Source organism: Leopardus geoffroyi, chromosome E2, assembly GCF_018350155.1.
Source record: "Leopardus geoffroyi isolate Oge1 chromosome E2, O.geoffroyi_Oge1_pat1.0, whole genome shotgun sequence".
Classification (NCBI taxonomy): domain Eukaryota; kingdom Metazoa; phylum Chordata; class Mammalia; order Carnivora; family Felidae; genus Leopardus; species Leopardus geoffroyi.
This window is the reverse complement of record NC_059335.1, coordinates 5722544-5736924: the sequence shown is the minus strand read 5'-3', so window position 1 is coordinate 5736924 and position 14381 is coordinate 5722544. Positions and strand designations below refer to the sequence as shown.

Here is a 14381-nt window from a genome sequence, read left to right as displayed (position 1 = left end):
CCATGAAAATGTTTTAAATATACTCCTCTCCTTTCATAACGTCTTATTTCAAATGACTAGGGTCTCTGTGAAGATGTAATGTAAAATTCATTACTTATCCCTCAATGGCTGTACTATCTGAAATTGAATTTACCCACCAATTTCACTTACTGCTCTTCAGTTTTCAGTTTCTTGAATGACAATCTGTATTGGTGCTCCTGTTTTAGGGAACTTTTCCCACAATCTTATTAGCACTCAATGTCTGGAAAATTTGTGTCAGGTTGAAAGCTGTATCCTTTTTGTTTTTTTAAAAGTCTTATTTTGAGAGAGCACATGAGTGAGGGACAGGCAGAGAGAAAGAATCCCAAGTAGGCTCCCGAATGTCAGCACACAGCACAACACAAGGCTCGATCTCACAAACCATGAGATCATGATCTGAGCTGAAACCAAGAGTTGGATGCTTAACCAACTGAGTCATCCAGATGCCCTGAAAGTTGTATTCTTAATGACTTCTTTATAATCTCCAAATTGTTTCTGGAATAATCACTTTATAGAAGCTGAACTCCTCCACAGCAAACATTAATAAATTTCAATTACATAGGACCACCTGGGTTGCTCAGTCATTTAAGTGTCCGACTTTGGCTTAGGTCATGAACTCACAGTTCATGAGTTCAAGCCCCACATCGGGCTCTGTGCTGACAGCTCAGAGCCTGGAGCCTGCTTCGGATTCTGTGTCTCCCTCTCTCTCTCTCTGTTCCGCCCCCACTGGAGCTCTGCCTGTCTCTCTCTCTCTCTCTCAAAAATAAATAAAGATTAAAATTTCAAAAATAAATAAGTAAATAAATAAATAAATTTCAATTACATAAATATTAACATGATTATATTTCATTTACAGTTGCCATTCACATTATTTACTTAGGAGCAGAAGGTTGGTCATTCTTGTTTGCTACTCTTGTGACTATTTCATAGCTGTGTTTCTACACTGAAGGGGATTGTGAATAAACAAATAACCATTTGACTAAACATACAGTTTACATATTTGTGACAAGTTTAAGTGATTTGTGTTCCTTTATAAGGAAAGCAGAGGGTAGACACTCTGGGGTCATAACTCATGAGCATGCAGGGGCTGACCATAGGGAAACATGCAGCGATTAGTGTAGAAGTGTTTCTCAGCCACAGGCTGGGGTTGTTAAACACTACCACACAAATGTGCAAGAATGACAGTGCCCACAAGGACACAGAGGTGCTCACCAGGACAAGGATGCTTTGGGTGGCTCTCGTCTCAGGGGAGGATCTGGTGGAAAGATTGTTCCTAAGAATGTATTGGACCTGCTGCTTGTGCCTGCTTGCGCAGGATGAAGGCCATGGAGCCACTGGCCCAGATTGTGAGCCCCAAACAGAAACCATCATGGGATAATCCTGATGCTACATACAGTGACTGTACTATATAGCTACTACTTATGCAATAACAGTAGCCATAATCTCTTTTCCTTGTTATGTTTGTGTTGCTCCTTTTTCTGGTCATAAAGAAAAGAACCATAATATTTAGCATCATGTTCAGGACCCAGCAGAGGATGTTGGAGGTGCCCAGGTGCTTCAGAGCTTTCACTTTAAGCCCTGCCCACCTGGAGTCCACAGGACTGATCATGATCACCTGGAAAACAGTCAAGAGGCAGATGGTTCCAATGGCCACATTCCTGCCCACTTTGTGAACATAGAAAACAAGTTTGCATTCAAAATCGCTAAGGGAATGTTCCACGTCCAAACCTACCATGTTTGGGGGATTCCTTTGGAAAAAAATAACTAAGAGATTGGCCACAATCAGGTGCTTGAGAATCAGATCTGTGGACATTGCCCTGCATTCTCTCAAGTGAAGGAAAAGATAATGGCAAAGAAGAGAGAAATTCCCCAGAACCCCAACTATCGTCTGTAATAGATCAATCTCATTGCCAAATCCCTGTTGGCCTTTCTCCCAGTTCCCAGGGAGCAATAGTCATCTTCTGAGCCAGAGATTCCTGTGTGGGGACGTGAGGCATGATTACATGTGTCATGTCAGCTTGAATTCAATATTTTCTTCTTACTTTAGCTCCCACTTAGAAATAATTGTTTACAATTAACACATTTTAACAGGTTTTCATGTATTGACTGTTAATGTTAGGTACTTTCTACAGAGTATGATTAATACTAGAAAAGGTGTGTATGTACATCCTGGATTCTTCACAACTTCATGAGAGTGTCAGTATGAGCATTATCATGGACAAAATAAGGAGCACTGAGATGGAGAAAGGTTAGTGATTTGTCAAATTCAAAGTTTTTATGGGAATGGGGACATTTGAACCTGACTGGGCTGGTATAATGGCAGTGCCTTTAAGCACAATGCTGTTCTAACAAAGCTAGTTAGATGTATTCTTCAAAATACAGGTGTATATTTAGATGTTTTTGTAAATATAATTTTATACTTGGCATTTTTATATTTTTGTAACAAGTTTCCATTTATGTGTAAATTTTTATTATATAGGCTAAGACCTATTATGAATAAGGTTATAAATATCTTCATAAAATCTAGGTGCACTGATTGTAGTATAATTGTATACAGACCTGCTCCATAACAAGTTATATTGAAAGAATGCACTACTGGCTGTGTGGATTGGCCACAGAAACACTAATTTGCTTTTATATCAGCAATGAAATGACACCTATCACAAAAATCACTTAATGCTCTATTATGCTCTGAGCTATGGAACTTGAAACACCAATATGTGATAAAGTACTATAGAGTAGAAACTCAGTATCACTAATTTCAAGTTCCAAACCAATGTGTTTAGTAACATAGCTTAAGAAAACACATTGACGGGGCATATGGGTGGCTCAGTTGGTTAAGCATCCGACTCTTGATTTTGGCTCAGGTCATGATCCCAGGGTTGTGAGATTGAGCCCCACATCAGGCTCTGTGCTGACAATGTGGATCCTGCTTGAGATTCTCTCTCTGCCTCCCTTCCTCTGCCCCTCCTCTACTTATACACTCTCTCTCTCTCTCAAATAAATTAATTTTAAAAAAGAAAACACATTGGAAATAAGGCAAGCTTTGTTAAACATGTTTACCTATGACACATATATCAAATGAAATCTCTAAGATGTGAAAACTTGTACATTTTATAAATTGAAATTTCAGAGCTTGTGATTGATATGATAATATTTAAAAAAATTTTTTTTAATGTTTTTATTTTATTTTTGAGACAGAGAGAGACAGAGCATGAGCAGGGGAGGGGCAGAGAGAGAGAGGGAGACACAGAATCCGAAGCAGACTTCAGGCTCTGAGCTGTCAGCACAGAACTCAACACGGGGCTCGAACTCACAGACCATGAGATCATGACCCGAGCTGACGTCGGACGCTTAACCGACTGAGCCACCCAGGTGCCCCGATATGATAAAATTTTAAAATGGAGAATTGCTCACAAGATAGTTTTGTGTCTAATGGTCATCTGAAATCCATTTTGTAATATTGTCATTTCTTTAAGTGCTCCTCCCCTAATTCAAAGATGGAAAAATGGTCTTACTAACATCAACAGATCATGGATATTTTCAATAGGAAAAAATTAATGTCTCTACTAATCATGTCACACACCCTGAGTTAGAGAAACATTTCTCCTCCAGCCATTGTCATTCATATGCACTGCTTCTGCAAAGGATTTGATAATTCTGTAGATTTTTTTCTAGCGTTTATTAACCATGGGGGTGTTATAGGCACCTGTAGTAATCCTGACCCACACTAGTAAGGTAGCCTGACTGCAGATCTATTTTAGAACTACAGCCATGATTCACATTAAAAGTCACATTTCATTATCACTTGGATTAAACACCAACTGTCACTGTCAGGGTTATACTAAATCACATCAGGAACCATTAGGGATTGGTGAAAGTCTAGGACCCTGTCTCTCTTTACCAATTCAACTCAAGCATCAGAATTATTCCTCCTTCCTGTGTGGCTTTGGCACTGGACCAGGCTGAAACCCAGAAGCGTCATTTTGTTTCCTCAATATGATCACTTACCTAGACTCCTGATACCCCTCTTTGCTTGCAGACTCTGCCCCCTTAGACTGAAATAGAAATATTCACTGGAGTCTCTCTGGCTGCCAGGACAGGGGGGTTAACACGATGGTCACCACAGCTAGTATCATGTGAGAGAGAGGTTAAGCTGCCAGACCACTAGACACGGACTTGCGGTTCTGTGATGTTGCTTCCCTATGGAACTGCAATTTTCTCTTCACCTGTATCCACAGTGAGAGTACAGGTTTGGGGGTGACAAACTTTTTTTCCCAATTATTAATTGCTGAAAACAACAGCAGGTTTCTAGTTATCATCTCCAAAGAGACCTTTGCAAGTATTTGGAGGGCTCTTTCTTCTCCTTGATCCCTGGAGGCAGACAGGGTCTCATAGGGAGGAAGGAGGAAATACTGAAGTCTGACACGTGTGGGACTAGCCATGAAACACGTGTGTCTTGTCGCGACCGGCGCGACAAACACCGAGATCAGGGTCCTAAGGGTAGGGGAATGTAAGAAAGAAAAGAGAAGCCAGTTTGGGAACAGGAGGGTCCCCTGGGCTGATGGCCCAAGTGACGACTTTATTGTTGCGGTACACAATCTTTTATATCAAGACTCTTATGGGTCAGGCCATTCTAAGAATAAACAGGTTTCGCATGATCGCTGCCAACCAAAACATTTAGTTCCGTGTACATTGTGAACTTTCTAAACGGGTCACCGCAAGACCCTGTTGATAGATTGCTAGCGAAGCACAGTTCCCATGTTTGTTCCTATTTGACCCGGGGTAGAAAGGGGTAACCTTATTGCCAACACCCACAGACCACAGGCTTCAGGAATTAGATTTCTCAGCCTTGGCAAGGCTTTTGTATGCCTTTGTAAGTGGTGGAACGGGAAGGGGAACCACCGGGTTGGCTGAGTCAACAGGGAGCCGTTGCTCAACCCGGTCTTAGCCTGGCACCGGGGTCCAGCCTCCCGCATTTCCCCCTATTGTTTGTAATTGTAACATGTGCATCCTGGCTTGGTATGTGGTAAAGGCAGTGAGACCCCATCTCCAGAAACAACACAGCAAGACAAGTATAACAGATATTACGGAAACAATTCCAATAAAGATCCAAAAGGAATGCTGAAGAATATTAAATGGATTAAACCCATTAAGTTGGTGCAGTATGGTTCCAGCGAGACTTCCAGGGTCAGGGAAACTGAGTGAACTACTTGCAATAGCATTTATCTCTTCTTGTAGCTGTAAGAGGTCTAAGCTAGTGTTAGCGTCATGCCAAATCCCTTGCAAATGACGACGTACTTGTCCCCATGTCATATTGGTATATTCTAAAGGGGTAACACAGATATGCTTATATGCATCATGACAAATTAAAGAAAGTCTGGTATGCAAAACAGCAAACTGATCACCAAGATATATCAATGCTTCTTGTAGTGCCTCCAATTGGGCTTCCAATTTACGGTCTATTCGTTCTTGAGTGGCAAACACCTTGGATACATTATGAGCCAATTCATTTACATGGGATGCTGTTTGGGCACTTTCATGTAAGGATATTACAGATACAGTTGCAGAGGCAATTACAGTCACTGCTGCTATAAGTCCAGCAATCAAGAGTCCAAGAAACCGTCTGGTCCTGCGCAGCCGTTTACTGATTTCTAAGGCCAGTTGCATCCCATAATTAGGATACCAAGGTCCTGTAACATTTACTGGCAACATCCAATAGGGAGGTTGTAAGACCAAATAAACCTTCATTTCACTTCTAGAGGGCCCATCTACTGGTAAACAATTGGTCAAAACACAAGCAGGACACGTCAGCCGGTATAACTGATGACCATCTTCTTTCACTGGAGTAATGGTCCCATCTCCAACAATCAAATGGTAGGGAGGAGGAACACAGGCACGCAATTGTAGAGCTGGAGAAAGATAATATTCTGGAAAACTAAAGCTGTCATTAGTATATATTTTATCAAAGGCAGCATATAACTTCCAAAGATCAGAATGAATTCTTCCTTCAGGGGATTGCAAAATGGTTTGTGGGATAACCTTGTGGTATTCCTGTACCTCGTTAGGAGGTGGGCCCATATCTCTTAAAGGAGCCACTAAAGGTCTCCTTGTTTCCCTTTGTACTTCCAAAATAGCCATAGGTGTTTCTTGAAAGAATGAATGCCAGGCCTTTCGGGAATAATCTGTAATGGTATAGTTTATGCCTTTAGGAGTCATCCTTAATGAAGAGGATTGGGCACATTTACCCCAAGGTGAGTCCCCAGTAAGGCCTTGACCAACTGAGGGACATATAGGAAGATTCTGAGGGGGATCACGCGGTCCAAAAAACATCCATTCTCCTAATAATTCTCTCTTTTGCCAATAAGCGGCAACGGAGCGGGCCACCCATTCAGAATTATGCTCGCCATTTTGCCACATAGTATAAGTAATAGATCGCCCTACTGGTTTCGTACCCAAACGCCCATAAGCAAGTTTGTACGGCGTAGACTCCCTTTGCAGGCAGATGGGTACTCCTGCAGAGAGTGCCGTCCAATTTATAGAGGCCGACACAGTGGGCAGAAACCCTGTATCTTCCCCTCCCACAAAGGTGAGATTGGTGTATACTTTGGGTGTGGGGTCTCTCCATGTTACAGGTTGTACTGTAGGAGGACCTACCATGTATGCCCAATAGAGGGCAGACTCCCCGGCTGTAGTAAGAATGCACAGGCATGCCAAGAAGACATGTGTGGCTGTTACCTCTCTACCTGAGGCCATCACGACATCAGTGGCCTGGGTCACCAGGTTCTTTATCTGTCCCCAGGTGGGTGTACCCGCCTTATGACTCCGCCGTCGTCGCTTTTGGGGGGGTTCCGTCACTGTCAATTTGGCCATTTTTCGGCGCAACCGTAATATCTCTGAGGAGCTGAAGCGGGACCCAGCGCGGCGCTTCCTCATCCTGTGGAAAAACACAAGCATACCCTCGCCCTTTTCGAAGGACTGGGTCTGGGCCTCGCCAAATGCCTTCCGGCATATCTTTCCATCTAGCCATCAAGAGAGGTTCTTGATTCCTTCCCCAGCGACGCTCTGTGGCAGTCATCCCTGCCTCATTGACATTTAAAAAATTTAAAACATGCAGCACAAGAGTGAGGTGTACATGTGGGGAATACTTTATCTTTCCCTTTAATATTTCCCCCTCTTTAAGTTTTTGCAAATATTGTTTTAAGGTCAGGTGAGCTCGCTCAACAATGGCTTGTCCTGTGGAATTGTAAGCAATGCCAGTTGTATGCTCAGTTTGGAGTCGGTGGCAAAATTCTGTAAAAGATTTAGAAGTATAAGCACCACCATGGTCAGTTTTTATTTTATGAGGTTTGCGCATTGTTGCAAAGGCAGAAAATAGGTGATTTTGTACATCAACAAATGCTTCTCCCAAGTGGGCTGAAGCATGTATATAGCCTGAGCAAGTATCTACAGACACATGTAGACATTGCAATTTCCCAAAAGGTAAATATTGGGTGACGTCCATTTGCCACAAGTCATTGGGCCGAAGACCCCGAGGATTAATGGCATAGACCGGCTGCGGGAAGAATTGTGGACAGATGCCGCATTGTTTAACAATTTGTCTGGCCGCTTCACGAGATATTTTGAATTCTCGTCGAAGGGCTGCCGCGTTCTGATGAAAATTATCATGACTCCTTTTGGCTGTTTCCAAAGGAGTGGTAATGGGCAGAATTTGCAATAAATGGGTTGCTGCATCGGCTATCCGATTCCCAGCAACTAGGGGACCAGGTAGATCGGTGTGAGCTCGAATGTGAGAGATATAAATTGGATTGTGCCGTAGATTAAGAAGTTTTTGTATAGCATGAAATAGATGATAAAGTTCCTCATCCGCTGTCAGTATAAAGGCAGTGGGAAGTTGCAACACGGCTTTGACAATGTATTGACTGTCAGAATAGACATTTATAGATTCCAGGTAAGTTTTTAGGGCTACCTGTACAGCATAAAGCTCGGCCCTTTGGACAGATTTAGTCGTATAATTTAAAGTGATTAAATTTTTATGTTGGGAAGTGACATAATACACTGCAATCTTACCCTCTTTACTAGCATCCACAAAAATGGAGGCAGCATCTTCAATCGGCTGACAAACAATAGGATTATAGGGCAAAATATCTATAAGATTAAAACCTTGTATTAAAGAATCAGAAGGTAGATGAAATTTAATTTGGCCTGTAAAATTAGCCAAGGCAAGTTGCCATTCGATGGACTGGGCAAAAGCAGCGTCCACCAGCTTCTGTGTCAGAAAGGCACATGCAATAAATTCTGGATCGTGTCCAAAGAGCCGAACAGCTCGGGATCTTCCTCTAATGATGAGAAGACAAACCATAGATAGTAAAGGATTAATGACATGCAGAGAGTGTAAGGCTAAATGTAGCCATTCAAGTGGACCATGAGATTGCCACAGAATTGCAAAGGGGATGACCTGAGGCTTTAATATTATCAGATACAAAGGCTGAGAAGGGTCAATTCTAGTGACTTGGGCCTGCTGAATGGCCTGTTCTATATGTCTCATAGCTTCTTTAGCTTCTTGAGTGAGACTTCGAGGGGATGCTGGAGAACTATCTCCTTTTAGAATATTAAACAAAGGCAGTAATTGTTCTGTGGTGACCCCTAATGTATTTCTAATCCAATTTATATCTCCTAATAATTTCTGAAAATCATTTAGAGTAGTCAAATGTCCGGTTCTAATTGATACTTTCTGAGGTCGAACAGTTGATTTGGAGATGAGATACCCTAGGTATTCAAAAGGGGCTTCCTTTTGAACTTTCTCAGGGGCAACAATCAAATTATATGCTTTAAGGCATCTTTGAAGAGAAATAAAAGCCTCCTGTAATAATTCCTCAGTTTCAGCAGCCAAAAGTAAGTCGTCCATATAATGGATGCAATATACATGGGGGAAGCTCTGTCTAAAAGGAGCAATTGCTCTGGCCACAAATTCTTGACATAAAGTTGGACTGTTAGCCATGCCTTGTGGTAAGACCTTCCATTGATACCGCTTAGCAGGTTCCTGTAAGTTAGTGGAAGGCAGGGAGAATGCAAAATGTTCTCCGTCACCAGGGGCCAACGGAATAGTAAAAAAACAATCTTTTAAGTCCAAAACTAGTAATTGATATTGTAAAGGAATGGCCGATGGGGAAGGGAGGCCGGGTTGCAAAGTCCCCATGGGCTTCATGACAGCATTAATTGCTCTCAAATCCTGCAGCAACCTCCATTTATTTGACTTTTTTCTAATCACAAAGATTGGGGTGTTCCAGGGACTGGTGGAGAGAACTAAATGACCTAATTGTAGTTGTTCCTCTATGAGGTGAGCAGCAGCCTCCCTCTTAATGGTAGGTAAGGGCCATTGGTCAACCCACACTGGAGTGGAAGTCATCCAATGGAGAGGCATAGCTTGGGGAGTTTCCAATGGCCCTAAGAAAAACCCAGGCTGAAATGGTCTCTCTTAGGTTTGGGGATATATGGCTCAGGGTTCCCTTGCAACTCTTTCCCCAAGCCTTTCCTGTCAACATAGCCCATTTCCTTCATAAGGTGCATAACGAGATTAGTCTGTTTTTGAATCGGGACTGCCTTAGTCTCCAGAGTCAAATCCATTGCCGTTAATATGTCCCTGCCCCAAAGATTAAGATCTATATTCAAAACAAAAGGCTGAAAACTTCCGGTCATACCATCAGGCAGTCTCCAATGTAAGTAATCAGAGCTTTGCAACGGAGCAGAGGCGTAACCAACACCTTTAATTGGAATATTAGTCACTTGAGTAGGCCATGTGACAGGCCAATTTTTTTGAGCGATAACTGAGACATCTGCACCTGTATCCACTAGTCCCTCAAAAGGGACTCCTTGGATATGCAATGTAAGCATGGGCTTTTCTACAGAGATCACTTTAGCCCAAGAAAGATCTGTGGAGCCAAACCCCTGATTTCCTCGGTAAGGTTTAACAGCCTTATTGTTGGAGGATATCCGGGGTATCAAGATCAATTGTGCTATGGGAGTCTTGGGCTCAAGCACCAAAGTTCCCATAGTTAAGCTGGCCAAAATTTTTATTTCTCCAGTGTAGTCTTCATCAATAACTCCAGGATAGATCATCAATCCCTTAAGAGTCCAGCTAGATCTTCCCAATAATAACCCCCAAGTGTTCCTGGGCAGAGGTCCCCATATTCCTGTGGGGATGGCTTTAGGGGGCTGCCATCCTTCGAGGTAAATGGATTGAGCTGGAGAAAGATCTAGTCCTGCACTGGCGGGGGTACCGCGGTGTAGCTGGCTGATACCTGGGAGGTCTCCAGTGTTGAACACAATGGGTGAGAAGGTGCCTGTGGGAACATTGCCGCAATTGTTTGAGGGGCCTGCGGCTGGCCCCTCTTCCAGTCTCCCTGAAGAGGATTGCCATTACAATCAGTTTTAGAGCGGCATTCATTGACCCAGTGATACCCCCGTCTACATCTGGGACAAATAGTTGCCGGCTTATTATTAATGTTAGGGCCACTGGGCAAACTGGGGGTAGTTGGAATTATTTTTTTACTATGACATTGGGCCTTCATATGGCCCTTTTGGCCACATTTGAAACACACTATTCCACCCAACTTCCCTGGATTAGTTTTTACGTTTTTACCCTGAAGCTGGGCATGCACCTGTAAGGGGTCCATTCCCTTTAAGGCGGCTGCCAAGGTAATGCCCTGAATATAAGATGGTCCAATGTCAGCACATAGTCTAATATAATCCTCCAAGGTACCCTGATTTTTCCAAGGACGAATGGCTGCCTGACATGCAGAATTAGCATTTTCATAAGCCAATTGTTTTGCAATAATGGTACCTGCCTCCCCATCAGTAACTATACGACTGACTGCAGTCAAAAGGCGCCCAACGAAATCCTGGTACTTCTCATCTGGCCCTTGCCTAATTTTAGACAATTCCTCAGTTCTGCCACCTGTGGAGGGGAGTTTTTTCCAAGCTGCAATGGCACAGGTATTAATTTGATTATACGCGATTTCAGGGTAATCCAGTTGGAGGCCCACATCATAATATTGTCCTGTACCTGTGAGCATGTTGAAATCCACTGGTATGTTAGTTCTTTTATTATACATAGCCTGTTTTTCAGCATTCTCTGCAAATTCTGCTTTCCACAAGAGGTTATCTCCCACACTCAAACAAGCCTGAGCAATGACCTTCCAATCTCCTGGGCACAACGCCTCCCTGCTCAAATTATCAAGCATAGACAGGGTAAAGGGAGCTGTTGGACCATACTGGGCTGCAGAGGATTTCAAATCCTTCAGCAACTTAAAACTTAGGGCGGAGTACACTCTCTGTCCCCCCTGCTGAGTAACAGGGTAAGCGTGAAAGGCAGAGGTGTCTTCCCCATGCTGTTGCGCTTGGTACAGAGTCCGCTGCAAAGGAGTAGCTCCCATAACGGGGTAAGGTTCAGTGGACTGTTGATTCTGAGTAATAGGGAAAGCCAGCCGAGGTAAGCCTCTATCTTGTGCCTGAGAAGAAGGTCTTTTTAAAGGTACCTTCTGAACCAGAGGGGCCAAGAAGGCAGGCTTCCTCTGGTCTTCCAAATACGGCCCATCATCCCCCTGATCCCCAAAAGGGGAGTTGCCATCATTTTCTGGATCCTGTACAGATAACTGTTCTAGGAGGGGGAGAGGAGATAAAGGTGAAGGCACCCGTGACTGTCCCGAAAGAGCATTGAAAGTAGTTTTTGGAGGGAGAGGAGCATCTGAAGTCATTAGGGGTTGGGCTACTTCCGAGCTAAGAGAAATTATTTCAATAGAATCCTGAGGATCAAGGACCTCCTTAATACAGGTCCAAGTAGACCACAAAGTCCCTGGAACAGCAGCCCCACGAATCTTCATTTGATTCTTAAGTTCCTGACCAACTCGCTGCCAATCCTTTAAATCAACTGTACCCCCGTCTGGAAACCATGGGCAATAATCGCGCACCATGTCAAAAAATTCCCTAAGGGCTGACTGAGAAACCTTAATTCCCTTCTCCTTCATAAGAGCCTGTAAGGCAGTTACAAAATATCCATGCTCCGCAGACTGTTTCTGTCCCATAGTTTTACTCCCGACGTCTGTGCTGCTAGCACAGTTCCCCTACCTGAATTAGGCGCCGCGCGATCTGCTTTCGCTTTCCTTCTTGTTGTCTCAGGTCCCCGTTCGGGCGCCACTTGTCGCAACCGGCGCGACAAGCACCCAGATCAGGGTCCTAAGGGTAGGGGAATGTAAGAAAGAAAAGAGAAGCCAGTTTGGGAACAGGAGGGTCCCCTGGGCTGATGGCCCAAGTGACGACTTTACTGTTGCGGTACACAATCTTTTATATCAAGACTCTTATGGGTCAGGCCATTCTAAGAATAAACAGGTTTCGCATGATCGCTGCCAACCAAAACATTTAGTTCCGTGTACATTGTGAACTTTCTAAACGGGTCACCGCAAGACCCTGTTGATAGATTGCTAGCGAAGCACAGTTCCCATGTTTGTTCCTATTTGACCCGGGGTAGAAAGGGGTAACCTTATTGCCAACACCCACAGACCACAGGCTTCAGGAATTAGATTTCTCAGCCTTGGCAAGGCTTTTGTATGCCTTTGTAAGTGGTGGAACGGGAAGGGGAACCACCGGGTTGGCTGAGTCAACAGGGAGCCGTTGCTCAACCCGGTCTTAGCGTGGCACCGGGGTCCGGCCTCCCACAGTGTCTCACTGAATTCTCTGTTCCCTTGAAAAGTTTTTCGTCCCCAAATAAATTATTTCTAGTCTTCGGGCCAGATATATTGCAAAATATAGTGTACCAATATTCACCATGTCTCCCACCCATGTAATATAGGAAATCTAAACAGAGTAATAACTGTAGAGGGGCACCTGGGAGGCTCAGTTGGTTAAGCGTCCCACCCTTGATCTCAGGGTCCTGAGTTCAAGCCCTGCATTGAGCTCCATGATGGGTGTGAAGCCTACTTATTTTAATAATAATAATAATGATAATAATAATAATAATAATAATAATAATAACAACAACAACAACCATAGAAACACACAAGTTCATGAGCCTCTCACCAATGAAAGCATGCTTTTTTTTAGACAGGATTAGATAATTAAAATTTATTTAACATTTATTTATTTTTGAAAAACAGAGAGAGATAGAGCACTACTGGGGGAGGGGCAGAGAGAGAGACACACACAGAATCCGAAGCAGGCTCCAGGCTGCAAGGTGTCAGCACAGAGCCCGACGCAGGGCTCGAACTCATGAACCGTGAGATCATTACCTGAGATGAAGCTGGATGCTTAACCAACTGAACCACCCAGGCGCCCCTGGGATCAGATAATTTAAAGAGATAATTTTACAATCCTTTAATTAGCATATAAGCAAATATTATTTCCTTAATCCAAGAGCATTGAATGGTTACGTTGGTCCTCAAGCTTTATTATCTTTTTAATTTTTTAAATATTTATTTATTTTTGAGAGACAGAAAGACAGAGCATGAATGGGAGTAGGACAGTGAGAATAAGACACAGAATCTGAAGCAGGCTCCAGGCTCTGAGCTGTCAGCACAGAGCCAGACGCAGGGCTGAAATTCATGAACCATGAGATCATGACCTGGGCTGAAGTCGGATGCAAAACTGAGCCACGCAGGCGCCCCTCAAATCTTATTTATTTATTTTATTTACTTATTTTTTAACGTTTTATTTATTTATTTATTTATTTATTTATTTATTTATTTATTTATTGAGAGACAGAGCATGAACGGGGGAGGGGAGAGAGAGAGGGAGACGCAGAATCCGAAGCAGGCTCCAGGCTTTGAGCTGTCAGCACAGAGCCCAAGGCGGGGCTCAGACCCACAAACCGCGAGATCATGACCTGAGCTGAACCGACTGAGCCGCCCAGGTGCCCCTATTTTTTTTTAATGTTTTTTGCTGAATGTTTACTAATGAGCCTAATTGCTTTCATAATTGATTTTAAAAATATGAGTCCAAATTAATCCTTTTGTTTTTCCTTCAAACAAATCCACAATATGATCTAGTTCCTCTATCTAAAGCCCCTACTTTCCAAGTGTGGGATTAGAACCCTGATGGTGCTCAGTTTCTCTCGTCTACATGTGCTTTCCAGCCTTCCACACAGATGCAAACGCACACATGTGTTCACACACAGACAAATGCAGTCGCATGCGCTCACTTCCTTGAACACATATACACTCACACTTTCTGTAACAAACTCTCACTCATCCCAAACTCACTATATATAAACACACACACTGTATATACACATATGCACAGTGTGTCATACACACTATGACACACACAAGCTCACACAGCTCACTCATATTCATAAAGTAACAGTCACACCA

At 43.2% G+C, this 14381-nt stretch overlaps 3 protein-coding genes across 3 annotated transcripts; all 3 read right to left on the bottom strand.

The window, feature by feature from the left end:
• Nucleotides 1-1029: 1029 nt before the first annotated feature.
• On the bottom strand, nucleotides 1030-2030 carry LOC123578476 (vomeronasal type-1 receptor 4-like). Its single transcript, XM_045441348.1, is given in 3 exon segments — nucleotides 1030-1323; nucleotides 1325-1906; nucleotides 2022-2030. Coding segments are annotated over 3 exon segments (885 nt in total).
• Nucleotides 2031-4539: 2509 nt separating this feature from the next.
• LOC123577989 (endogenous retrovirus group K member 113 Env polyprotein) lies at nucleotides 4540-12192 on the bottom strand. Its single transcript, XM_045440444.1, has 2 exons — nucleotides 12145-12192; nucleotides 4540-6955 (listed from the first exon to the last, which is right to left on the bottom strand). Exon 2 carries the CDS (start codon nucleotides 6952-6954, stop codon nucleotides 4966-4968), a length of 1989 nt encoding a protein of 662 aa, XP_045296400.1. The 5' UTR covers nucleotide 6955; nucleotides 12145-12192; the 3' UTR covers nucleotides 4540-4965.
• LOC123578475 (endogenous retrovirus group K member 9 Gag polyprotein) lies at nucleotides 10275-12101 on the bottom strand. Its single transcript, XM_045441347.1, has one exon. It carries the CDS (start codon nucleotides 12099-12101, stop codon nucleotides 10275-10277), a length of 1827 nt encoding a protein of 608 aa, XP_045297303.1.
• Nucleotides 12193-14381: the final 2189 nt, after the last annotated feature.

Coding starts and splice junctions, on each gene's coding strand:
- LOC123577989 (XM_045440444.1), bottom strand. CDS start 6,954: ATGAGGAAGCGCCGCGCTGGGTCCCGCTTCAGCTCCTCAGAGATATTA.
- LOC123578475 (XM_045441347.1), bottom strand. CDS start 12,101: ATGGGACAGAAACAGTCTGCGGAGCATGGATATTTTGTAACTGCCTTA.